The sequence below is a fragment of the Copidosoma floridanum genome, unplaced genomic scaffold, assembly GCF_036245765.1.
Source record: "Copidosoma floridanum isolate Cflo_tuat_1 unplaced genomic scaffold, Cflo_Japanese_pri ptg000037l, whole genome shotgun sequence".
Lineage (NCBI taxonomy): Eukaryota > Metazoa > Arthropoda > Insecta > Hymenoptera > Encyrtidae > Copidosoma > Copidosoma floridanum.
Window position 1 is genome coordinate 488661 of NW_028321914.1, and position 27355 is coordinate 516015.

At 35.6% G+C, this 27355-nt stretch overlaps 1 protein-coding gene across 3 annotated transcripts in view; it reads left to right on the top strand.

The window, feature by feature from the left end:
• Window positions 1-27355, top strand: part of aay (phosphoserine phosphatase) — a 392153-nt gene that overhangs the window by 320847 nt on the left and 43951 nt on the right. For all 3 annotated transcript variants that reach the window (XM_089597796.1, XM_089597797.1, XM_089597798.1), the window contains 2 exons: window positions 2441-2586; window positions 2905-3066. In XM_089597796.1, the coding sequence (XP_089453922.1) occupies window positions 2441-2586; window positions 2905-3066 (308 nt within the window). The remainder of the gene's footprint in view (window positions 1-2440; window positions 2587-2904; window positions 3067-27355) is intronic.

The window sequence follows — 27355 nt, forward strand, 5'->3', positions numbered from 1 at the left end:
TGGATAAAAGTTTTTTGAGCTCTTTAAAATGCACGAAAATGTTCTTTATGCTAATAAATTTTGGATTTTATATCGTAGAAAAAAAAAAATCTGTTTTTTAATTCCAGAAGTGGCCAAACTGTAAGTTGTCAAATAAGTCTCGAGCCTGCCCTGTCTTCGTCGCGACCATTAGTTTCAACCTCACCTGAGATTTCAGGTAAATATCGCATGCCAAAAACTCACTGGAGACCTCAGTTGAGATTTCTAAATAATTATTCTTTCTACAAAGAAAATAAAAAATTATTTTTACAGTATTTAACGTCGTCCAATTAAAGTGAACATTTGCATGGTACATCGAAAAACACGTCTTTCAAAGTATTTTATAACCATTGTCTAAAGATGCAATGAATTTTTGAAATTCTCAGATGAGATTTCAGATGCTTCTTCAGATGAAATATCAGACGAGATCTTACATGAGAATTCGAAAAATTTGTTTTATTTTCTGAAGTTAACTTCAAACACTTTTAAAGATAACGTGTTGTCAATGTACCATACAAATGTTATTACAAACAGAGTAGCTTTAAAAACTGTAAAATTTATTTTTAGTTTTTTTTTATTATTATGAATACTTTTAAAGAAATCTTGGCTGACATCTCAGGTTAGATTTTAGTACGAAATAATTACCTAAGATACCAGGTGAGATATAACCTGGTTTTCGTACACAGGGCGTAACACTAATACAGCCACTTCTTGATATTTAAAGCTAATGGAATATTTTTTAATGATCAGAATTCCATGGATCCTTTGCCAGAAGACTTTCTTTGTTTATTTAAAAAACATTTTCCGATCGATATCTCCTCACACAACATTGTTATTAAATGGGACTTGAAATAGACTATGTTTTGTAGAATAACTTATATTTAGCAGATGGCTATTTTAGTTGTGTTTCTACAAGATCATCGAACTTATAGCGTTTACATATAGCCAAATAGAGATTGTGTTACGCACTTAACTAACAAAGTACCAAGCAAATCTTACCTTCTTGAGAACTAGCTTGTTTCTGTATGGTTACTACAGTTTTTTGCAACCCTAAATGCGCAATACGTTGCATACAAAATTTTATGTTTTTATTGAAAAATATTAATGGTATGACAACTTATAACTTTTGGTATAAAATCCTGTTACGATCATTGATTGGTTTATTTATGCGGCACTTATATTTGGCTAGGTATGAACAATGAATTTAACGCTCTTGTAGAACACAAATAGAAATAAAGGTAGTAGAAGAATTTTTGTATGCAATCCACAATCCACAGCTCTTCTTGCAGACGTGTGATCACTACTGACTTAGTTTTTTCAATCCAGTCATGCCCATCCTTTCCTACTGAAACGAGATATTAGGTTTGTTCAATTAAGATGTTCGGAACACTCTAAGTGATCCTAGAGTCATTAAGATACATATCTGTATTAGTGGCCAGGACTGAAAATATAGATTAATACCACAATTATTCTGGTATTGCTCGGAGTGCTTCAAATACCTTAATCAAACAAACCTTTTTTTATTATTATGATGCATCATCGCCTTTAGGCTTGGATATAGCTTTTTTACACATTTAAAGCCATCGGTGAAAACCTAAGTAATGACTAGATGTTTATACAGTTAAACACCAATTCAATCACACCCATGATCACGTTGGCGACACTTAAGAAAAACAATCAATTAACCTTCGAAAACCAGTAACACAGGTGAAACGGAGAGACTCGAACGGTCACCCATCTAAATACTAATTGCGCCAAATACTGCTTAACGTCGGAGATCGACGAAATTGCAACTTTTCCGTTGCGCTACCGTGATCACTTTCAAATAAATATATTAAGAACTATCTTACTTTAAAGGTATGTAAATTTCGTTTATGGCTGACATTCATTGTTCAACTCATCCTTTTTTAATTGTTCATTACGTTTATCATGTACCATAGTTGATTGTCTTATTTATTTTAGTAGGAGCACAATATTTATTCTTTTAAAGTAATTATCTTTTTATAACTTTATTTTATTAAGCATGCACGTAATGCGTCCACGTAAGCTCTTCTTTCATACAAATTTTTGTATATAGTTTCACATAAAAGTTATTTAACTACATCGTGTGACAGCCATTTATAGTATGGCAATACGGTCTTCAAATTGTGACAGATACAGGTGACAAATATGTGTGTATTAGTATTGACCAATATTTATGTATTATGCTGCTGATTAAGATTTATTTAAACAATTCAAGGTTAAATATGCGCTTTATAATTCAGTCAACTAGAACATTGTTCTCACTTTTTTGTTGCATTATCAAGTTTTTCTAACTTTCATAGAATATATGTGCTTGATTCAAGAGAGGGGATAAGTTGTGGTTTCAAATGTACATAGACTACTACTTTAATTGATCTGCGTATGTCTAACTTTTTTTCAGATCGCTGATTATGGCACTACAGGAACAAAATAAGCAAGTGTTCCTAGTTTCAGGTGGCTTTCACTGTCTTATAGCTCCAGTAGCGGCAGAACTAAACATTCCACCAGAAAACATATGTGCAAATAAACTAAAATTCTATTTTACAGGTGAGTATTTAATATTTAGATAATACAAACTTTTCCTAATATTTTAATCGAGAAGCTGAGTACAAGCAGAGCATCTAGGTTTGAGGCGTAGTCCAAGTGGTTTCAGGATTTTACTCTTGTCGTATTATTTTCTTAATATCTTATTGATTTGATGTAAAAATGAGTTACTGTCTTTGTTCAACTTCTCCATTAACATATTAAGAAAAAATGTTTAAAAATATATTTAATGTAACATGGGAAAAATAAATGAACGATACTATTATGCTATTGCAATAGGAATAATTGAAGCATTTGACATGTACAAAGACTTTATTACAGGGGAGTACGCTGGTTTTGACGAAAAGGAACCAACATCGCAGAGTGGTGGCAAAGCTGAAGTCATTCGACTACTCAAAGAAAAAAGGGGCTTCAAAACCATCGTTCACATTGGTGATGGCGCCACAGACCTCGAAGCTTGTCCACCAGCAAACGCTTTTATTGGTAATTATTATTAGTACTATTTAAGTACGGGCTTTTTTATTTATTAACTTCTACAAGTAAAAGTTGAGTGAAAGCCATATGATTCGATAACCGTTTCTCAAGAAAATAGTAGGTTGTTTTCAATAAAGTTTATATAAAGAGAAAGTCAAAAATATTATCGGAGTAACAGAAATTTTTATTTTGACTGTAAACAGTCAGTAATAAAATGAGGATTGTAATTAGTTATGTTGACAGCATGTCATAAATAGACAAAACGTTACCTCTAGAAAAAAAATAAAGGTTTTTAACTGCAAAAAATTATTTAAAAAAGTAATTTTTTTTTTATCTTCTCAAAACTTAAGTAAGACATAGTTTTGAAAAACAATTTTAGACTTATTTTTTAACTTTGAATGTTTACTGTGATCTCAGTAGAAAATATATAGTTTAAGCATGATGTACCTCAGTCAAAAATTTTTAGCTACTAATATGCCTATAATTTATAGCTATAATTATAGCTATAACTACCTATAAAACAGCTATAATAATGTATTAAATTCAGCTATAAATATAGCTATAAACTACAGCTGTAAATTTTTCACAAATAATGAAAAAAAATTAGTTTAAAATCAGATTCTTTCAACATATATCGATCAGTACAGATGGTATCATCCGCATAATAACAGTAAAACTGGGGGCCTGAAGTATTTTTGAATAAGTAGAAAAAAAAACAAGAAATCGTATACAATTTCAAGTTTTTTAAAAATTGTTTAAAAATACTTTAGGCTCTCAGCGTTACTGTTATTACACAGATGATACCGTCTATTCTGATCGATGTATGTTGAAAAAATCTGATTTTAAACTAATTTTTATTCAAAATTTATGAGAAGTTTACAGCTGTAATTTATAGCTATATTTATAGCTGAATTTTATACATTATTATAGCTGTTTTGTAAATAGTTATAGCCATAATTATAGCTATAATTTATAGGTATAATTATAGCTATAAATTTTTTACTAAGACGCCCCACCAGTCTTAACACAAGGTGTATCTTAAGCCCTGTACTTGTCTTAGCGACGTGTATGATCAAAAGTAGTGTATTTTATTTTATGCTCGTGGGAATACATTATCCGATTTCTCTCTGGTATATAACCCCACACTTATTTTAACTTAGTTCGTTGTCATTTGCATATTGCATCTCTTATTTCTGAAAACTAAGAGTATCAAGAGAAAAAAAGATATCGAAAAGAACGAGATAAAGCTATTTTTATTTCTTGACCACTAGCTGACGCAATCAGTATGGAATGCTAAGATTGTTAGACTTTCTTGTAACTTCTGTTTTGTACATGTCACGTCCGATGGGAAGATTGTTTCATTTTATCCATTCCGTACTCGAACTGTAGTTAAAGTTCGGGTGACGGCCAAAAACTTGACTTATTATTTGCTATGTTACCCCAACTTGGGCAACTAGTTATTTTGTTGCGTGGCTAGCAGTTATGACGAAGAAGGCGAAAGGAGAGGTAGGGATGGTTCGGACTCGGGAATCCTTTTGCTATGAAAAGTAATAGAGAAATATTAATAAATTTTAACTTAAAACAATCTTGTCTTTTTTTTTGCTGATTACTTTTGTTTTCACTTTATATTAAACTTAACACGAATTCTAACAAGAAGAAAAAAAGATACAATTATTGTTGAAAGATTTAAATAGTTGTCTTGACAGTGTTGCGGCTCTAAGTTTTTGGAACTAAAAACTATATTACGCTGTACTACGAGCGTACAAGTTAAACTACTGCTCTTGGGGTGAGCCACAGGTTTTTTTATGGGAAAAAAGTGAGTAGGAGAATCACATTATCTTACATCGTAAATTAATTTTACTAGTCAAGATAATTGAAATTCGGGGAAATTAAAATTCGGCACCTATTAGGTAGCGGGTCATTTGAGATAATTGAGCATTTCTTGGAATTTAAAAGGTCAAAGTGGATAAGAGCGACGTTGTTACATAAAAGCTAGATAATCGTCTGAGGAACAATCTCAGTGTAAGATGAAAAAAAAAGAAAAGAAAAGGTATAGATGTTACACCTCGTGTATGTGATATATTAATTACAAAATTGATTGAATTATTCGTACTACTGTGTATTTGTATGTGGTGTGATGTGTAAAAAGGAAAGAAAGGATATGACGGGTAGAAAATGGCAAGGGCTCAATTAGTTACGTTTGGAGGCTTAGGTTTAGTATCTGGCCACACGATTGCGGAGGAGGGAGGAGGGGAGAGGGGGGAAGTGGTTAAATGACATCCTTATGTATTGTAGGGGTGCGGAAATGCGAAATTTTTAAAAAATTACATTGTTAATTTTTGAACGAAACATTGTGTAAGTAGGCCTAGAGTCTTGTAGTAGTATATCCATATATACTTCAGATGCACTTAATTTTGCGATAGGCATATTAATTGCTCTCATAAGCTCTGTTTTAGCAGTATAGTTTGCTTAATTTTGTGTCATTTCGCATTTTTAAGTCTTACAAGATATAACTGAGTGTTCATAAAGACGATGAATCTGTGCCATGTTTTTCTCACGATTCTCCGCCTAGTGTTAGTGATGATCAGTGTGTTGGTTCGTTGGAGTCATACGGAGATTACGATCCTCGACGATTGCGTGTTGACAAGATAGTAGACACGATTAATCTACCATATTTTGTACAAAATTTAGGTACCCGTAAACAGTGCATTAAATTTGCAGAGTATAATAGCTTAATACTTGCGTTTAAACGATGTCGGGTACATGGAACATCAATGTCTATCGACTACACGCACAACAACACTGTTGGATCTTTCCGTTGTAACAAGGCACCTTGTCGGTCACGTTCTAGGATCCCACGTTGTGTTGATACATGGTTTGAGGATATCAAATTATCTTTACCACGGGTATTTTATCTTACGTATTCTTTTGCTCAAAGATTGAGTTATGATACGGCTATTTTTGAAGATGGAGAAAGATCGAAGGAAAATGGTTGTTTATCGAGAAGTACAGTTTGTGATTGGTATAATTATTGCCACGAAGTTGTGGTCCTGTACCAAATCAATAAACAAGAGAAAATTGGACAAATTGGTAGACCTGGAAAAATTGAACAGATAGACGAGAGCAAGTTTTAAAAAAGATAGTACAACAAAGGTAATTATGTACGTAGTTTGGTACTGTATACTGCTGGCAACTCTACTGTGAGTACTTATAGGGTCCAAGTTTATTTTTTTTCCGAGCGAGAGTAGTGAGCGAGGCACGCCTCATTTCAAGTTAAATGATGTGATATCATTTAACTTAATCTCAAAAATATTTCTTTATTTTTTACAGGCCGTAGAATCGAAGGGCAAAGTTAATCATTCTAATCCAGGAAATCCGTTTGTGGCCAGTGACGGAACACATACACAGCGAATCGAATCACAATGGCAAGTAGTAAAATCTTTCTTCCCGAAAGACAATCTTTGAACTCCTAGAAATTTTGCTGACTTTATTCTTGAATACACGTGGAGACGCTCTGTTTCTGCATTAAAAAAGATCCTTTTTTTGCACTTTTTGAAGCAATCCAACATGCTTATTAACTTAAATAATAATCTTATTTCATCTTACTTTTTTATTTGTATTTTTATTTCTGCTTACATTCGCGTGCATAGTAATATTTAACGTGACATAAGGGTCTCCTACACAATGTTTCGTTCAAAAATTAATAATTAAATTTTACATTTTTGCACCCCTACAATCCATAAGGATTTCATTTAACAACTTTCCCCCTCCCCCCTCCTCCCCCCTCTACAATTGTGCGGCCAGATACTGAATCGTAACCTGTTTGGATACCTTACAGTGTTGGTTTTCGAAGAATAATGCTTCCGGCGTTACAATAGTGATTTATAGAGTAGGTTGTAATCGACGCTGAAGAAAAAAAAAAAAAAAGTTAAAAGTAGTAACATTCGTCGATGCTGATTATTCTGGTCAGCCTTCAGTGTTTCATGGTGACTTATGTACTTCATTCAAGATCCCAGCAATGCGTACAAGTGGTCCAGAATGGCTTGTGTTATGCAAGGCAGCAGCAGTGCATAAGTAAACAAAAACATGGTTTTATTATTGGGTGATCTTATACAATACATATCTTTACAAATAATGACTCATGCAGACATTATTATGTAAAAAAAGGTTATTATGCGGACAAAATCGTACTTATGTGGACTGTCCTCAAAACTTTTCAATGTTATTAGTATATATTCTAAAAGCACGTAAGGTCCTCATAAGTCACCTTATATATGAGACGTTCCATGTCAACTGAAACACTGCTCTAGACATTTTTTATAGTTATGAAAAAAAACGGCTGAGGGCTAAAACTTTTCGTTTTTACAATAGCTTTCGAAAGCCGTGTAGCAGATAACAAAATTTCTAAATGGTGACCCCAAAATGGCCGATGTTTTTATTGAAATCGTAGAACAAACTATGCAATATATCTGCAAACACAAATTAAAGATCTAAAATGAAGCTCTCTTAGGCCTAAAATGTCGGCCATAATATGTTGTTTAAAATGCCGTGTGGTAATTCATTTTTCTTCAAAGTGGCGGTTTGGAAATATGGAAAATGGCGTTTTTTTCTGCAATTTCGCAATATTTTGCACTTGTTCTTGCAGCTAACACAAATTCAAGATCTGAAAATACGCATTCATAGGCATAAAATGTTGGTAATAATATGGTGCTTAAAATGCCGTAAAGTACTCAATTTTTTTTTTTCAAAATGGCAGCTTAGAAATATGAAAAATGGCGCTTTATTTCTGCAATTTCGAGATATTTCAGGCTAGTTTTTGCAGCTAACCATACGGTATACTTTAAATGTTTTAAAATGTTATGTTGATAAAACAATTAAATCCTAATTAGATACTTTCGTATAACATTTATTTACAAAATTCAATGTCATATGTACATGAGTAATATAGTAATGTTAGAAATACTTGATAAGTATACCACATCCAACAGCTGTATAAACTCCTTTAAGGGGATCCAAAAGTAGATTTCAAATTTAAATTTCGCGCCATTGGCCTCTGTCAGTAACTATACAGTTTTTTATTTTTTATTGAAACACGGATGCACAATCAGCAAAACAGAAGATCATATGCCTTAGATACCATCATTATTTATTACTGTACAAAATTTTAAATTCATACATGAACAATAACTTGTCAACAAAAATTTTTGCACTGACTTTTTTCTCGGTGCAAAAATTCTTCAAGTTGTCATTTACGAATTCACTCTAAACTTTTTATGGTAATAGATAATGATAGTATCTAGGGCATATAATTTTGGATTTTGCTAATCGTGCATCCGTTTTTTAATAAAAAATAAAAAAACTGTATAGTTACCGACAGAGGCCGATGGCGCTAAATTTAAATTTAAAATCTGCTTCTGGATCCTCTTTAACTTTAAAATTCAAAAAAGTAAAACTTTGTAAAATTTAATTTTACTCTGTTAGCAGGGTGTCAGTTCAGGTTCATGATTCTTGATGAAAGTAAAAATTATTATATCTTACCTAATGTTTAATGGACTTCATCCGTCTATTATTTTTTTTGTGTGTATTTATAATAATAATTAAAATTATAAAATATTGGGTCAAGTAAAAAATTTTCTTCTTTTGTCAAGAACTATGTACCTGAACTGACACCACGCTTACAGAGTAAAATTTAATTTTACAAAGTTTCTAGGTCTTCTCATCGACTTGGATAGTCGTGCTTGTTATTAATTCGCACTTTTCCGTTTGCGGCATCTATTCTATAATGGTAGATTAGCACCATTACACCCTCGGTGTACGATCGAACCTCGGTCTCCCACGTGCCAATCCACGACCTAGCCAACCTAGCCACCACGCACTCTCTTGTAATATATACAAAACATTAAACTTTGATAATAGATGCCACAAACGGAAAAGTGCGAATTAATAACAAGCACGACTATCCAAGTAGATTAGAAAACCTAGAAACTTTGTGAAATTAAATTTTCTTCTGTAAGCGTGGTGTCAGTTCAGGTACATGGTTCTTAATAAAAGAAAAAAATTGTTTACTTGACCCAATATTTTATAATTTTAATTATTAGTATGAATACACAAAAAAAATAATAGACGGATAAAGTCCATTCAACATTAGGTAAGGTATAATAATTTTCACTATCATCAAGAACCATGTACCTTAACTGACACTACGCTAACAGAGTAAAATTAAATTTTATAAAGTTTCTCTTTTTCGAATTTTAAATTTTTAGAGGATCCAGAAGCCGATTTCAAATTTAAATTTCGCGCCATCGGCCTCTGTCAGTAACTATACAGTTACTTATTTTTTATTGAAAAACGGATGCACAATTTGCAAAATCCAAGATCATATGCCCTAGATACTATCATTATCTATTACTATAAAAAGTTTAGAGTGAATTCGTAAATGACAACTTGAAGAATTTTTGCACCGAGAAAAAAAAGTCAGTGCAAAAATTTTTTAAGTTGTTATTCATGTATGAATTTAAAATTTTGTACAGTAATAAATAATGATGGTATCTAAGGCATATGATCTTCGGTTTTGCTAATTGTGCATCCGTGTTTCAATAAAAAATAAGAAACTGTATAGTTACCGACAAGGCCAATGGCACGAAATTAAAATTTGAAATCTACTTTTGGATCCCCTTAAAGGAGTTTGTACAGCTGTTGGATGTGGTATACTTATCAAGTATTTCTAACATTACTATATTATTTATGTACATATGGCATTGAATTTTGTGGATAAATGTTATACGAAAGTATCTAATTAGGATTCAACTGTTTTATCAACAAAACGCTTCAAAACATATAAAGTATACCGTATGGTTAGCTGCAAGAACAAGCCTGAAATATCTCGGAATTGCAGAAATAAAGCGCCATTTTCCATATTTCTAAGCTGCCATTTTGAAAAAAAAAAATTGAGTACTTTACGGCATTTTAGGCACCATATTATTACCAAGATTTTATGCCTATAAATGCGTATTTCAGATCTTGAATTTGTGTTGGCTGCAAAAAGAAGCGCAAAATATCGCGAAATTGCAGAAAAAAAACGCCATTTTCCATATTTCCAAACCGCCAGTTTAAAAGAAAATTAAGCACCACATGGCATTTTCAACAACATATCATGAACAACATTTTATGCCTATGAATGCTTATTTTCAGATCCCAAATTTGTGTAGGCTGCAAAAACAAGCCTAAAATATCGCGAAATTGCAGAAAAAAATACCATTTTCCATAATTCCAAGCCACCATTTTTAAAAAAGTTGAATCACCACACGGCATTTCAAACAACATATCATGGCCGACATTTTAGGCCTAAAAAAGCATAATTTTAGATCTTAAATTTGTGTTTGCAGATACATTGCATAGTTTGTTCTACGATTTCAATAAAAACAGCGGCCATTTTGGGGTCACCATTTAGAAATTTTTTAATCTGCTACACGGCTTTCAAAAGCTCTTGTTAAAACAAAAAGTCTTAGCACTCAGCCGTTTTTTTTCATAACTATAAAAAATGTCTAGAGCAGTGTTTCAGTTGACATGGAACGTCTCATATATATATATATATATATATATATATATATATATATATACACTAGTGGGGCTTACGCCCCCCTGCTCGCACTGCGCGCCAACCCCCCAACTTCCGAATATTTTATAAGGAATACATTTTTACAATTTGTGTGTATTTATTCTTATTTATTCTTAACTTTTTCAGTTACACAGTAAAGTAATTGTTGGAAAATGATATATGTTGGAGTACGATAAATTTGAAGTCACCACGTCAAATTTTTAGTGGGAATTTGTGATTCCTGATACATCAAGTTATCTTGAAACATTCAAGTTATTATCTGAAATAAAAAAACACGTAAATTTTTAATAACATCCAATATTCTATTCATGTTAATTAATGATATTAAACATACATTAAAATAGGAAAATCAAACGAATTAAATGAAGAAATAGAAGATGAAATTAGTGGTTATGTAGATGCTAGATATGTTAGTCCAATGGAAGCAGCTTGGAGACTTCAAGAATATCTAATTTATGGTAGAAGTCATACAGTTGTAAATCTAGCTGTTTATCTTGAAAATAAACAAAAACTCATATTTGAAGAAAATAACATCAAAAATGTAATTAAAATTATCAAACATCCCTTACAGCTTAGTTTAAATTAAATAAAGTAGATGATTTTGCAAAATCACTAAAATATGTTAACATTTCAGAACATAACATTTTTGACAATAAACTTAAAATTTGGAAAAAAAGAAAAATTACACTGAAAAATATTGCCATAGGTAGATTAAACATAGTATCTCCAAAAGATCATGAAGGCTTTTTTTTAAACTTATTTTAAATAAATTACATGGGGCTACATCGTTTAAAGACGTTAAAAAACATAATGAAATAACATATAAAACTTTCAGGGATACTGCAATTGCAATGGGTTTAATAGAACATAATTCTGAAATCAACAATAGTTTTAAAAAAGCCATTACAATTATGTTTCCATACTAGTTAAGACAATTTTTTGCTTGGTTTTTGATTTCAGAAAACATCCAAGGAAATAAAATAAGGAATGAATATAAAAAATATTTTACGGAAAACTTCGAGAATGATAATAATAATTGTGCTCTTCTACATATTAATCAAATTTTGGTATCGGAAGGTTAATCATGTGAGTCTTTTAGTTTACCGACACCAACCATTAGCAACTATATAAATAATTGCAATATTGAGGAAATATCTTTCAGTAAAAAAATGTTCGTTGTAATGTACATAAATTTAAATGAAGATCAAAGATAAAATTTTAAAACTATTTATGAACAAGATGAAAGAGTATATTTCATAGATAGTCCTGGTGGATCCGGAGAAACCTACTTATTTAAGACACTCATGTATTACTTTATTTCTAGAGGTAAAAATATTTTGTCAATGGCTTGGACAGGAATTGTATCTGTATGACTACCAAAAGATATGACCAGTCACAGAACTTTTCGTTTACCTCTAGACTTAGATAATATTGAAAGTGTATTTTTAGAATTTGGAACTGAAAAAAAAAATTAAGGGAAGTTGATTTAATAATATGGGACGAGGCTTCTGTGATTTCGAAAAAAGCTCTAGAAATGGTTGATAGAACGTTGAGAGACTTGTGTAATACAAAACTTTGCTTTCGTGATAAATTAATAGTATTAGGAGGAGATTTTTGACAAATCCTTCCAGTTATAAAAAACGGTAAAAGTACTATAATAATAGAAGAAACTATTAAATCATCATTTTTATGCAACTTCTTCAAAATTTTAAGATTACAAAATAATATCCGTTCTAGTAATAACGAATTTTCAAAATTATTGTTAAGAATTGGAGAAGGGGACATTTTTTTACTGCAAACTGTTACTTATAAGTTTAGCACCCCCCCCCCTCCTTCCGTCACGTCTTTGCCTGAGACTCACTAAATAGAACACCATAGTGTGTTGACACGTAATGTGAAACATTTTAAGTTAAAAATTTTACATTTATTACTGACACTTCTTAGAACAAAAATCTTTTTATTGAAAACATATTTATTTAGAATCCATACAGTTAATTTGGTCAAGTAAAAGACTGTAAGAAGTGAAAAAAATATAATTATTCAGAAAAGTACAGTGCATTTCTTATGCCACAAAATAATCGTTGGCCCTAAAAAGCTGTAGATTTGCAGATTCTCTCGTATAATTTATAAACTGGGCTATTTTTTAAAGCTGTAAAGATTTTAAACTACCAAAAAATGTATAATTAAAGGAAATTTTTTTCTCTTATCTCAGAACTTCATTACCACAGCAACAAAGTTCTGAAGCTTAATCTCTACATTTTTTATTACCACAAAAATACAAATACATATGTTACCTTTCTAAAAATCTAAAAGATTCAAGAGATTACTATGAGGGTCATAGTGAAAAGATTATCTGTTACTTAATAACTTCTTTATTCAACGACTTTTAAGCTACTTTAATCTTGATAAATATTCTGCGTCATTTCCTTCATGACTAAAATTGTATTCCTTAGATGCATTGAAAGTTTTTCTCCCAATCCAACTTTTTGAAACTTCTGGCATGGTTCAATGTTTTGTGAGTCCTAAAGGCTATTTTTTTTAACTTTATTAAGTTGTAATATATATTTGTAGGCAAGTTGGTTCGACATCTAATGATCCTGAAAAGGACCAGTGACCTTCTTTAGTAAACTTTTTCTTGACTGAAGTTTCCAGCAAATGTGATTACTTCTATACCTCAGAATGATTTTCTATGGCCTGTTATCGTGGCACCACACTGATTGGGAGGAAAACTACAACGTTTGAAGCTCTGGATCTTGTTGTGGAGCTCTTTTCCAACGTCCCTTGGTATCACGTTATAACGTCAAGGACAGCAGTGTCTAAAGCACCTTCTTTTTTTGCAGACTCAGTTGTTTTGGTGATCTAAAGTGGAGAGACTGGTTCATGATGCTTGCCCGTTGGAGACTGTCCTGTTGGCTTAAGTTTATTTTTCCTTTATAGCTGTTCGATTTTCCCAACGCAGACCTTGAAGAGGATCGGTGATTCCTGGTTGAATGCTTAGAGTCGAGAGGGTAATATAGGGTCGTCGGTCACTAGGGTTTTCGGCCTTGTGACGAATAACTCCGCTCGTGACGTCTGCCAGTGGATGCCTGACTTAGTTTAATAGTGATCGGTTTTACATAAACTTTTAGTCGACGAATCGTTTCCGGAAATGGTAGTAAAAATGTATTTGTTGGCAAGATAGTTTAAACTAGGGTGGCCCTGAAAAGAACTGATGAGATTAATGGTGAAGTAGGGAGCGTAAATACTTATAATAGCCTTGAAAAAGGCCTGTCATGAAATTTCCAGTCATTCCTTATTATTATTCTTGATGATGGAGAGCCAGCTGTGGGTAGCTTGACTCTTATCCTTGGAGGCTCTGTGTATGGAGACCGTACTGGAGGAAGGTACGCCGTGCTGCTGATCAAAGGATATCTTGTCTTCAAGTCGTTTCCTGGATAACCAACCACTTATTGTTAGTCGGGAAGAAGGGCCAGGAGAATACCTCCTCTGTAAGTTTGCGGTTGGGACGACTACTAAGAAAAACGCCGTTGTGGCTGCCCGTACTCTTCAGCGTTGTCTTTTCTAGCTTTAATTTGAAATAGAAAATTATCTGATGGCTCCAGGTCAGATGGTTGAACAGCCACAAAACTCTTAAGTGTTGGAGCAGGATGATCACTCGCTAGACATATCTCCTGATATTGCCCGGGGAGGTTGTTGTTTCGCACGCCTATTTTTTCGTAGTACTTGGTTATCTTGGAGATCTGGGGTAATAACCGATTTATTTCGCTTGCCCATGAAAAAAGAGTGTCATCGGTAGCCGGGATGCCCAGCTGCACGACTAACAACTCTGTTCTTGGTGTACTTCCGATGAACGACTACGACAGTCGACAACTCAATGGGGCACCTTATAACCACTCTCCACTATCTTTAATTGCGGGTGGCTTCAATTTTACCTGGACGCCACGTAGGATCGTACTGAACTAAAGCTCAAAGCTAGCTTATTTTAGCAAATTTTAAAGCTTGTTCATGGCTACTTTTATCAACTCTCTCAAAAAAAAAACTATTCGAAAATGATCTCTGAATCATCAATAATCAGTATGCAAAATTTTAGGAAAATCGGTTTTGTAGTTTTCGCGATTAGCGATCACAACGGTTTTAGCAACTTTGCTTTATTTGTTAGTGAGATAATTCAAGTGTAAGGTCTCATTCTCTTATTTATCAGATCCACTACTCATAATGACTTGGCACGGCAGTCTTAAAAAACCAATTAGAAGCTGCACGTAGAAAAAATATATTTTTTTTTTTTTTTTGGCTTATCAAATTAACAGAAATATGTTAAGTACGAGCTGCTTTCAACTGTTCCAGATATTTCGCTAATCTCAGATAAAATAAGCAATTAGGCTTGACAATTGTAATACACGATAAAATATGCAATTAAGCTTGAAAATTGAATACAAAAAAGGCAGATTTATACGGAGAAAATTTTAGTAATCGGTACCATAAAAATAAGTGAGAACAGCATGTATTTAAAAAAGTAAAAAATCACATTCAATTAATTTTATGTACAATGAGAGTGTAAAAATTATACGTTAAACTTTAGCTGAGGTATTTCATGAAGCAGTATTAGGTTAAAATATTAAAAAAAAGATATATATTCACTCACATTTTACTAATAAAATGTACAGTATATTTTCACAATTTTTTTTGTGTAAAATGAACGAAAGGTGTTAAAAAAAAAGTTCAAGGGCATTAGAATAAACCTTCATGGTTATGTGGAAATTGTTACACTTTTTTTGTACGTAATTGCACTTAATTTATGTGTGATTCAAAACCTGAGAGGTTTTCAGAGTCATTTAAACAAGCAATAAGTGAAAGTCCATACAAAAACATGACCAAAAATTATTCACTAGGTATTTTTAGATTATGCTCTAACTTAAACTACTTCTTCTAAACACAAGTATTTTATATAATATCTGAATAAGAAATTCTTCCTTTGTATAGAACAATTTTAAAGGTAAGCTGTGAGGCAAACTATAACTAAAGGTCATCTTTACAATATTTAAAGGCTATGTAAGAATCGTATCTGCTATTTATTAACCTCTGTACTTTATTAACAATGAATACAATCGAGGACATTTCTTTTCACATTTATAAAAATGTGAAATAAGCAAAAAATTTTAAAGAAACGCGTGGTCACGGTTATAATTCTTATAGAAAATATTATAAATACGATGATTTAAGGTTATATCGGGACTTATACATATTTTTAAAGTACCAGTACTTTGCTCATGTCTAATGAATGAGAGAATGAGATTTTACACTTCTATAATTCAATAATAAGTAACAATTTGCAGTAAAAATACTATTGAAAGTTGTCTTCATGATATTTGTAGGTTATGTTTGAATTTTGTCATTTTAAAATATACATTGTACAACTAATCTTTAAAGATACAGAAAATAAAAACGTATTATGAGTTTGTAAATAAAAAGAAGCAGAAAGTATTAGAAAAAGAGCACATATATAGGTAATTTGTGAGGGGTTAGAATTGGGTGATTTTTAGGTTATGCCAGCAGACTCTGACTTATGATTGTAGTGTATACTCGAAAAATGTCTTTGGCATATTGGAATGTTAGAGTATTTAATCTATATAATGTGGAATATACTTTTTAATTAATGATTCCATTCATGCATACCAAGTTTCTTATAATTTTTTGTCTTTCAATGAATTTTCTAAAAAGTGGAAATTTTTAAATTTTTTTACAGAGTTTTCCGAGATTCTGAAGAACATTAACCTTGATTAAAAAAAAAATCATTACTCGACTTTTTTTCGTTTTAGTGCTATGTGCTAAAAAAAAAAAAAAAAAAAAAAAAACGAAATTACCAACTGTCGTGACTTGTGGGTGATAACCCTCATTTCTACCCAGGAGTAAGTATAAAGGCTTTTTAACTTTGACAAGGAAATTCTTAACTCATCTCTCATCTGGACTCTTTCCCAGAAAATCTTGGAGATTTTAGCAAAGAGTAAGGTGAACGATTTTATCAGGATATTAAAGAGATAGAGAGACGTTATTAAGGACGGTGGGATATTAATATGGTGGTTGACTTTTGCTGGACATTAAAAAAGAAAACAAATGAGAAGAAAAGTAAAAAACGTAAGAGAAATCCCCAACGCAAATCTTTTAAAGATAAAAAAGATTCGTAAGCGTTTGGAAAAGTGAATAAAATATATTGAGGCATAAGCCTACAGCCAACTGGGGCATTAATTCTCAACTATTTTTAACTTGTTTGGTTGAAATACTAAAAGCCTGCTCCTGTTGTACACTGAAAAATAAGATATTAATAGTCCTAGCATATAAGGCATTTGAACATGATTGATAAAGTGTTTTAGATTGATTTTTTAAATTTTCTGACACTAAACAGCAATTAACTCAAAATTTTATCGCAAGATCCCCTATTCTGACGTCAGATTCAGATTTAGCATCAAAAAATACGTCTAAGCACATCAATCGTCATTGTGATAATGACTCGAATTCACCTGTGACTCAGTTTACATGTATGTTTACACATACATAATTCACTTGCTGCTGCTGGGTTGGTTTGGCAATTTTATAGTGAGATGACAATTATCCTCTCCTTTTATTGCCTGATAAGATGAAATATTGGAGAATTAATTTTATTGAATTTATTACTATTATGCGTTTGAAGATGTCAATTCTTAAGTTTATCTGAACGAAATAGAGCAAGAAGATTAACGTCATCTCTCAGAAGGTACTTCGATATTTTTTTATATGACTTACAGAGATAAAAGCAATTAATATTTTTATGTCTTTCAATGTTGTAGAGAGCTGTGACATTTTGTTTTTTGAATGCGATATCATCAAAAGTTACAATAGAATTTTGTAGAGCATTATTTAAAGATACTACCACTTCATACTCACCAAAAAATAGTATTGCACACCATCTTTAGACTTTAAAACTATTTTAAAAATCTTACACGTCGATTGGCTTAGCAAATTTGAAACCAGAAAAATATTTTTAAATCTTTGTACATTACGATACAAAATTAGCGCTAATGAACAGTTGAACTTACCACAATTAAATTGACTGCAGTCAACAGCTTGAATACTGTCAGGTAGTTAATCACTATGTCGATTAGAGCGCTTTTCCTATTAAAGGACAGCATCGAAGTTAGAAACCTGCAATTTAACGGATTACTCTTTAAATTTTATATTTGTACTGTACGACGGTTAGACTACGACTGACGTCTAGTTCATGAAAATACTGCTTGTACACTATTATGGTTGCACATTTTGATACTTGCAAACTAAAAAAATGATGATTTCCTTCTCTAAAGCTCAGTCATGATCCAACCTCCCAAGAAAGATGATAATATATTACAAGAAAGGTCATGGTTTTCTGAATAAGATTATAAACACTTTACTCGGTGGACTTTACACATGAGGCTTTTAGTACTGCAGTTTAAGTACTAAATTTGTAAGCTGTCTTGCCAGAAGTGATCTGGGTATAAGTCGACTAGTCAAAACGTGCAAGGAGCCTGATATAGTTTATTTTCAGAATCAAGAAAACGTTGGTACTAAATGTTTGGCAGATAAAGTCTTAGACGAGAAACTTTGGCAAAGAATTAAAACCGAATATTCAAGTACTTCGTGGTGTCATAACGTGTAATCATTCTAGTGATTTTAGACCGAAAAATTCTATAAGAAGGATCTTAGATTTTACTAAACAAGTTTTAGAAGATAATGTTATCTATAACTCAGACTTATCTGTGGCTATTCTTAGAGTCAACACATTACAAGTTGAGTGCAACATCACTACTGTAGCTTATGTAAACGGAAAAAAGGTTTATACAATTCATCAATTTTTTCCAACAGATTCGCAAGGATACAAAGTTATAACATTCTTTCACAGATAATTTATTAACTAATCGTTGGGCGCACTATTGACAACATAAAATTATGTATAGTCAACTAGCATGAAAAATGAGTCAATTTTCGTGAAGAAGCCATAATGATAAGGTCACGCATAAAACTCTCTCAGAAACAGGAATTATTCACAATTATAAAAGGTATACAAGCAGCTTAACATGCACTTCGACACTTAGTCAACAACGAGCATTCGAACCGTCAACGGAGAAAACAGCTTGTTCGCTTGAAGCTGTGTGCGTCTTTGTTTTCTGCTTGCCTATCACGCTGCTGGGGGGCGCCGCTGAGGTCAATTGTATGGTGGACGGGCCTGAGATATCTCTCTGCCAAAGAAGAGACTAAAACGTTTTTTCGTATGTTTTTGAGTTTTGTCACCAGCTTTTACATGTAAAAATAAATATTGTTTTTCCTTTTGCTGAACCTCGAGTGTATGAGAAAGCAGTTTAAAAGTCCTGATAAATAAAGGCGTCATGACAAAACATTGGTCCTTCGAGCTGGATCCCAGGCCTCTACAGCAGAATGGAAAACAGTAAGCAATAACCTCTTTCGGTGAATAGGAACCTAGAGGCTTCCAACAACTCACACAACCTCGGCACCTGGTAAGCCTTTTCGTTGCCAACAAGGCGGCTCGAGGAGAAGCTGTGCAGTGCCAGATTCTTCTCGTCACCAGCAAGGCGTCTTGAGAAGAGATTAAAAAAAAAAAAAAAAGAAAGAAGAGCGTGTGAGAACGGCTATGGCACGTTCATTCCTTCTTCCTCTTGCATTCATGTTTCACCTACTCCATCCACAGAGCAATTTGAGGAGAGTATGGTGTACTGCATGTTAATACTGCCTAGTCAGGTACCATCCTCGTTGCTTTCACAGCGTCTCGAGGCCAAAGTGCGCAGACACACAAAACATACTTGGCATCCAAATGGAGAATTGGACTAACGGCACGATATTAAGCCGACTCGAGTTTCTGGAGAATTATTGGTCAAGCTTCACCACCAACCATGTTCAACTCGCTCATGAAAGTGATAGCCAGGAAAACCTGTACTTCGCTGACAACACGTTCAGCAAGGTCAAAACGAGTTATGCTAATGCAAATCGTCGAATTTACGACGTAGAGATACAATACGATCCTCCACTTCCCCCACCTCATAATAATCCTCAGTCATCCAGTAGAGGATCTAGACTCCCTCGCATAACTCTTTCAATATTCAGTGGCAAAAGGGAGGAGTGAGAGCTCTCCCGAGACCTCTTCGTGTCTCTCATTTATGAGGATGAGTCGCTCACCAACGTTGAACGCTTATACTATCTAAAGATCCATGTTCAAGGCAAGGCCAAAACTGCACTCAACAGCGTTCCCATCCCACCAACTACTCTACAGCGTGGGCCGCCCTTAAGTCGCGCTACGACCAGAAGAGACTGCTGATCCATGATCACATAACCACTCTTCTTCAGAAACCCATTCTAAAAGAGGAGGCATCTGCCCGGCTGCAAAGACTCCTGGACAATTTTGAGAGTCACCGCAGCCAGTTGTGAGCCCTAGACAGAAACGGCGAGTATTGGGATGACTGGGTCATCATGCTAGCTTCAAACGTCATGAATCGTGCAACTCGTTGCGCATGGGAAGATAAGCTCAGTGAAGGGGAAGTCAACACATGAGGTGTCAAATCCAGTCCTTTATTTTGAGTAACTCTCTGGATTTTTGACTCAACGTTGTATTAAATTGAAATCGCTCGAGACTGGTCGAAAATCCATGCAGTCAGGAAGCGTGTCTCGCAAGCGCGACGAAACTTGGAGTAATCACCGTCAATTAAAATCGCTGGCTATGACAACGAATCCCGAGTCTATGTGCCCTGTCTGCGTATCTGCTTACTACATCGGTCACTGCACCGCTTTCAAAACTCTCAACCCGACTGAGTGCCAATAATTTGTCAATCGAAACTCGCTCTGCTTCAACTGTTTCAATGGGAGTTACGCAGTCAAATTTTGCCCATCGCGATCCTCTTGCAGAATTGGCAACGGTAGGCACCACACGTTGATCTATGAGAGCACGGGCAAGCGCACTGTAACTGAGCCTAGTGAGGGAGAGCTGCCAGTACCAGTACCAGTCGGATGGTGATGCTTCGCGCAAACGTCCAGACAACCAACTGACACCGCTACAGATTTCAGCTTCGTCAGCATGACTGGCACTTCTGCTGACCGCTTCAGTCAACATTGGAGACGGTCAGTTGAGGCCGCCACTGTGCACACCACTTAGACCTTAAGCTCAAACCTTCCAATATGAGAGTTTCGAATATCTCCGGATTATCCACGGTTCTTGCTCACCTCCAAATCTAGAGTCATCTGTACGGTACAAGTGATCGCTCAGAAGACAATTTTCGGCTGGGTGTTAACTGGCACAGTTCCTGACTTCAAGAACTATGGCTCCCGCGAAATCTTGAGTGCCAGCTTGACTTGCAACTCATCTTGCGTTAAAGGGCAAGATAACCAGCTGCTCGAGCTTGTCCAGTGCTTTTGGGCCCTTGAAGATATTCCAATGGTGACCAGACTATCAACATCGAACATCGAATGCGAATCCATAAATATATACACGGATACTCTCAAGAATCGAGCGGTCGATATGGTGTACCCCTTCCACTCAAGCCGAGTGGAATTAATCAGTTAGGAAAGAGCTCTCGCAAGCTCGATTCGTCTTGATGTCAATTCACCGTCGAATGCAGAAGAACACAGAACTGTCCGAAGAATAGAAGAGATCCATAGACGAGTACCTCGCACTGGGACACCTGAGATCAGTCACCGAGGAGGAGTTAGCAGACGATAACCTTCTGGTCTGCTACATCCCTCACCATGGTATTTGACAACACAGTGATACAGGACACCGACTTCGAGTCGGGTTCAACGCGTCACGCCTTCTCTCATCAAGACACACTCTTAACGACATACTCCAAGCCAGCCTGAAGCTACAGAACGACCTCACCATGATAGCCACGCGGTGGCGATTGCATTGAGTAGTGTTCTGCACCAACATCAAAATAATGTTTCGGCAGATCAGAGTCAAATCTGAACATATACATCTGCAACGAGTATTATGGAGCTCGTCACCAGCCAAACCTGCTCGACACTACAAGCTACTGACTGTAACTTACAGAGAGGCTTGCACTCCGTATCTTGCTCTGCCTACTCTGCATAAACTGTGCGACGACGAAGATGCTTATTTTTCCGAGGGAGTAAGGCTTATTAAAAATGAGCTCTACGTAGATGATTTAGTTAGTAGACGTTTAGTGCGGTCACATCTCAAACACTGCGTAATCTGCGAGAGATTACACGCTCGGCCGATGAACCAAGAGATAGTTGTGTTGCCCGCAGAGGGAGTCACCCCTTCACTTCCATTCGATAAGTGTGGCGTCGATTACACCGGGGCTTTCAACACCCCACGCTCGAAGGAATGCGGACTACCAGCAAGAGTTACATCACTCTCTTCGTGTGATTGAGCACCAAAGCAGAATACTTAAATCAAGTTGGTGATCTGACCACGACCAACGTCATCGCTGCACTAATCCACTTTATAGTGTGCATAGGCAAATCTGCAGAGATTTGGAGTGACAATGGGACCAATTTTGTTGGTGCCAATCACAAGCTGCTCAGGCACTTGCAAGCAACTGAGTTAAACTAGTGATTGGTGGAAGGCTCACTAGCCCAGGAGGAAATCACATGGCGGTTTATCTCATCCTCTGCACCTCACTTCAGCAGCACCTGGGAAGCCGGTGTGAAATACGCCAAGGTATGTTTGCAACACATTGCAGGATAGAGGAAGCTTACCTACGAGGAAATGAGCCCCAGGATCATCAGGAAGACGAGTCTCCAAATCTCACTGCTTGAGTTGACCAGAGCTGTTGGTACCTTGACTGTCGCCCCAATATGAGTCTGAGCCGCTTGTTTATGTGTTTCGTTCATGAAACAAGAGGGGTGGGATGTTCACTTTCTGCTTACCTCTCACGCTGCTGGGGGGCACCACCGGGATCAAGTGCACAACGGACGAACCTGAGCTATCTCTCTGCCAAAGAAAAGACTACCACGTTTTTTGTGTATTTTTAAAATTTTGTCACCAGCTTCTACATCTAAAACTAAATATTGTCTTCCCTTTTTCTTGACCTCGAGTGTATGAGCGAGCATTATAAAAGTCCAGACGAATAAAGGTGTCTTGACAAACCACAGCTGAAACGTGAAAAGCTAACGCATCAAAACATTAAATTTTCAAAAAGTCTAGGATTAAAAATAAAAGGCCATAGTAGAGACTAAATTGTATATTCTTATTCTGTTGTATTGAGCATGGGAGTGATTCAAAGCATTTAGTCACCTGACATTTTTGATGAATTTATTGCACACTATGAGCTCCATGCTCATCATTCACACGCACTTGCAACTTTTAATAATTGTGATGAAAGCCGTATATCCATTTAATATCAAGATCTACATCTGCTACCATCATGCAATTCCTCTCACGTTCATGGAAGGTTAGTGAAATCAGATGGTAATACAGCAACAGCAAGTACTCAATTGGTTAACGACGCTATCTGCCATGTGTTTTCAGAAATTAGGTATGAGATAAATTCTATAGAATTAGGTAAATTTAAAAATGTGGATCTGACGACCCTCATGAAAAATTAGTTAATACTTAATCCTGAACAGGATCTAATGACTGAAAATGCAGTTTGATTTAGAATTTCATATGAAACAACTCTAACTAACATTAAAAAAATTGTTGTTAACGTTAAACTTGAGCTCATACGTGATCAATAACTGATTTAAATGTAGTCATGCAATCACCAATAGTGGCTAATGGTGATGCTTACGCAGTACTAGTCTAAGAAGAGTTCAAGATAAACATATTGAATCTAGAATGGCATATGCTCCGTGTAGTGATGTCAGATGCTCAGATGATTCGGGTGCTTTATTATTTACAGAAAAATACGTCAATATCTATGAGTTTTCGAACTTGGGAGCTTTAAGAATATACACTTTTTCCCGCAATATCAAAATATATTTGGACAGTCAAAATGTCTAATTAGTGGGAAAAATCACGCTATGGAATTGAAGCTTTCTAGACAAACGGTAAGAATCAAAGAGGAAAGAATGCTAGCATATTTGATCATTGCAACATGAGTATGTAGAACTCTATTTAAATTAGTAATATTATCTCTACGGTGATCTTCATCTCAATACAGCAAAAATCAGTATGCATTGCTGTATGGTATGTATACTAATTCTCAGTATTTGTATTATGGTAAGGATCATGCCCCACTATAAAGCAAAGTCCAATTTCTATCTTATGTAGCTCTCAGCATCGTTGATTGTTCCAAGAAAAATAAGTGTCTGAGAAATACTCCCGTTGATGTACGTTTAAAATTTGAATTTCACGATAATTTTCTTGCCAATACATCAGCTTATTGCTTAATTCTGTAAGATCGCATTGTTTAATATAATCCAATGAGCGGAGATTGTTCGTGGAAGGGCCGTTACCGTCGCGAGCTAAAGCCCAGACCACGTCGAAGACAGATACAGGGAAAAGGATTAACGCGAGACTTGTAATCGTAAATTAACAGCAACATTTATTTTCAATCAATTGGTATACTATGTACAGGTGCGAACTGAGTGAAGCGTTCAACTCAGTCGCGGCGCTTGCTTGGACTGACATGTGCTACGCAGAGCACGGTGTATTTATATGCTTATATGTTAATGTTCGAGAATATTTCGCTTTGCAGATAACAACTATTGAATATGTTATAACGTAGAAAAGTATAAATATGTAGCACAGTCTCTAGAGTATTGTTTTAATCCAAGTAGTAACGTATGAAACATAAGATATTCAATTCTAAGAAGCTCGCGAAGAAGTAACAGACATTTCAATATTACAGCAATTTCGCATAGCAATAAAATGTACAGTACATTTAAGCACAAGTTTACTTTAAAACTGAACATGCCACCCACCTATTATGATTGAGCAAGGCGAAATCGGAATACATAGTATATGAGTCACAATAATACACTTGCTTGTTAGACACTTTCACAACACTAACAATTATTCTTTCGATGATGGCACTACTATTTAAATATGCAATGGACGAGACAGCGTCCAGCCAAAAATGGTACACTGCGCCATAGGTGTCCCTGGCATTCCGATGCGTAGACCTTCTTGTAATATTCGAGGAAGTATGTCGGCACCCAGCAGTATTTCGATTTCCGACGGGCTTTCTCGAAAGTCGTCAGCTAAATTTAAACCTCGCAAGTATCTCCAGTCACTTGACAGCTTGTGTACGCCAGGTCTATAATTACTGATCAGCGAGAGAATCAGTGCGTCGAAAGTGAGCGTTGATTTCTTGCTGATGATGGATGTAATGGTCAGTCGAGCTTTTCCGTGTACTTGTGGACCCTTGACGCCGCCGACACCAGTGATCTCGCGAGTTGTTGCTTGGTACGTTAGTTCAAGCTTTTTGATTAAGCTTTTTGCAACAAAAGATTGCTGTGAGCAATTATCAAGCATAGCACATGATACGTGCAGACGTCCATCAGGACCTTGCGTTTTTATCAGAGCAGTAGGTAAAAGTGTAGTGTTACCTGAAGATGCACTCCAGTTGCATAATAAACGATTACCTTTAGCGAGGGTTGCAGGCCAAGCTACAGTTGCGAGATGCGTTGCAGTTGAAAGATTACCATGCAGCATTGAATAATGCTTGCCATTGCAAGTTTCGCAACGCTTGAGCGATTTGCAGTTATCAAGCTTGTGCGCCCCGAGGCAAATGTAGAAAAGGCCCTTCGCTTCAACTACCTGTTTGCGTTCTTGCGGTTCTTTAGCCTTGAATTCGACGCAGCGCAGGATGAAGTGTTCGCCATGGCATAAGCGGCACTTCTCCGAAATTGTAGTATGCGTGAAGGTTGAGCTGCTAGCTCCCTTGTCCTTCTTGCGGTTATGCTTGTCTATTGAAGATGCGACAATCTCGAGCATTGAGATACGTTGCTCAATAAAGAGCTTAAGCGTAGAAAATGTTGGTGGCTCGGTGGTGTTACTAAGTGTAGATTCCCACTCTCTAAAAGTTCGAGCATCGAGCTTCCGGACAGTGAGAGCGACCACCAGGTCGTCGCATTGAGCTGTGTGTCGTTTAAGTTGTTTAAGCACGGCTAAGGCATTCACAGTGCCACTGAGCAATGTCTTAAGGTCGTGCGCTGATTCCGCAGTTACAGCTGGCACTGAGAGAAGATTACGAGTTATTGCTGCTACCAAGCATCTTGTGTTGGTGTAATGATCCTCAAGCATCCTCCATGCGACCTCGAAATTGGCATCGATTACTTGCACGGTTCGCAACATTTCGGCAGCCTCACCCTGTACGTGAGTTCTCAGCTGTTGCAATTTCTCAACATTGCTTATGCGAGACTCACGTAACACAATGGCTGAAAACAAGTCTTTGAATTCGAGCCAGTCGCAGAAGTTGCCCGAAAATGTAGGCACCGGTACGGCAGGCAAACTTCTCGGTACTACAGGAACAGCGATTGGAGAAGGTTGTGGCACTGGATCTGGAGGTAGCTTTTGTAGCTCTATAGACATACCTGACGCTGATTTCAAGTAACCCTCCTCCGCAAGGCCATAGCAATCTGACTTGAAGTAATCAATTGCTGCTGTATCACCCGTGCACAGCGCCACAATCCGGAAGTGATTCTGCAGGAACTCATTCCAGTTAGCGCGTAACTGATCGAGGCGATTTTCTATTGCTTGTCGCGTAATGTTGTTCTGTCCAAGCTTGAGTAGATTATCGTACGCTCGAGATACTTTACCGAACAACTCTTGCTGGCGGATACCCCATTGATCTAGCGTTAGCAACATGCCTAAACTCTGTGCAGTAGTGTGTATAAATTCAAGGTGATAAGCAAACCTGCCCGCCTTGGCCAAATCCCAGACGTGGGTAAACTGCTTGTACTCGCAGCCAAAGAACACTCAACGAAAACTCAAGACTCTTAAGCTTGATCGACACTCACCCACACAGCACTACCTCTGGCAATACAGAAATTCTCGCGCCTCCAATTTCAAACTGCCTCGACTTTTTGTTCCAAGAAACCACGCTCTGCTACCAAAAATGTTCATGTAAGGGCCGTTACCGTCGCAAGCTAAAGCTCAGACCACGTCCAAGACAGATACAGGGAAAAGGATTAACGCGAGACTTGTAATCGTAAATTAACAGCAACATTTATTTTCAATCAATTGGTATACTATGTACAGGTACGAACTGAGTGAAGCGTTCAACTCAGCCGCGGTGCTTGCTTGGACTGACTAGTGCTACGCAGAGCACGGTGTATTTATATGCTTATATGTTAATGTTCGAGAATATTTCGTTTTGCAGATAACAACTATTAAAAATATTATAACGTAGAAAAGTATAAATGTAGCACAGTCTCTAGAGTATTATTTTAATCCAAGTAGTAACGTATGAAACATAAGATATTCAATTCTAAGAAGCTCGCGAAGAAGTAACAGACATTTCAATATTACAGCAATTTCGCATAGCAATAAAATGTACAGTACATTTAAGCACAAGTTCACTTTAAAACTGAACAGAGATTTTAAGAAACTTATTTAAAGTAGTGATGGAGGTAAATAGTGGTAGAGGATGTACAACTATAAAGGATCGTACCCAGCTCTCTTAGTATCATTCATCTTTCAAACGCCATGGACAAAGTTTACTGCAGCAACAGCAGCATCTAGAGTACAGAAGAAGAAGA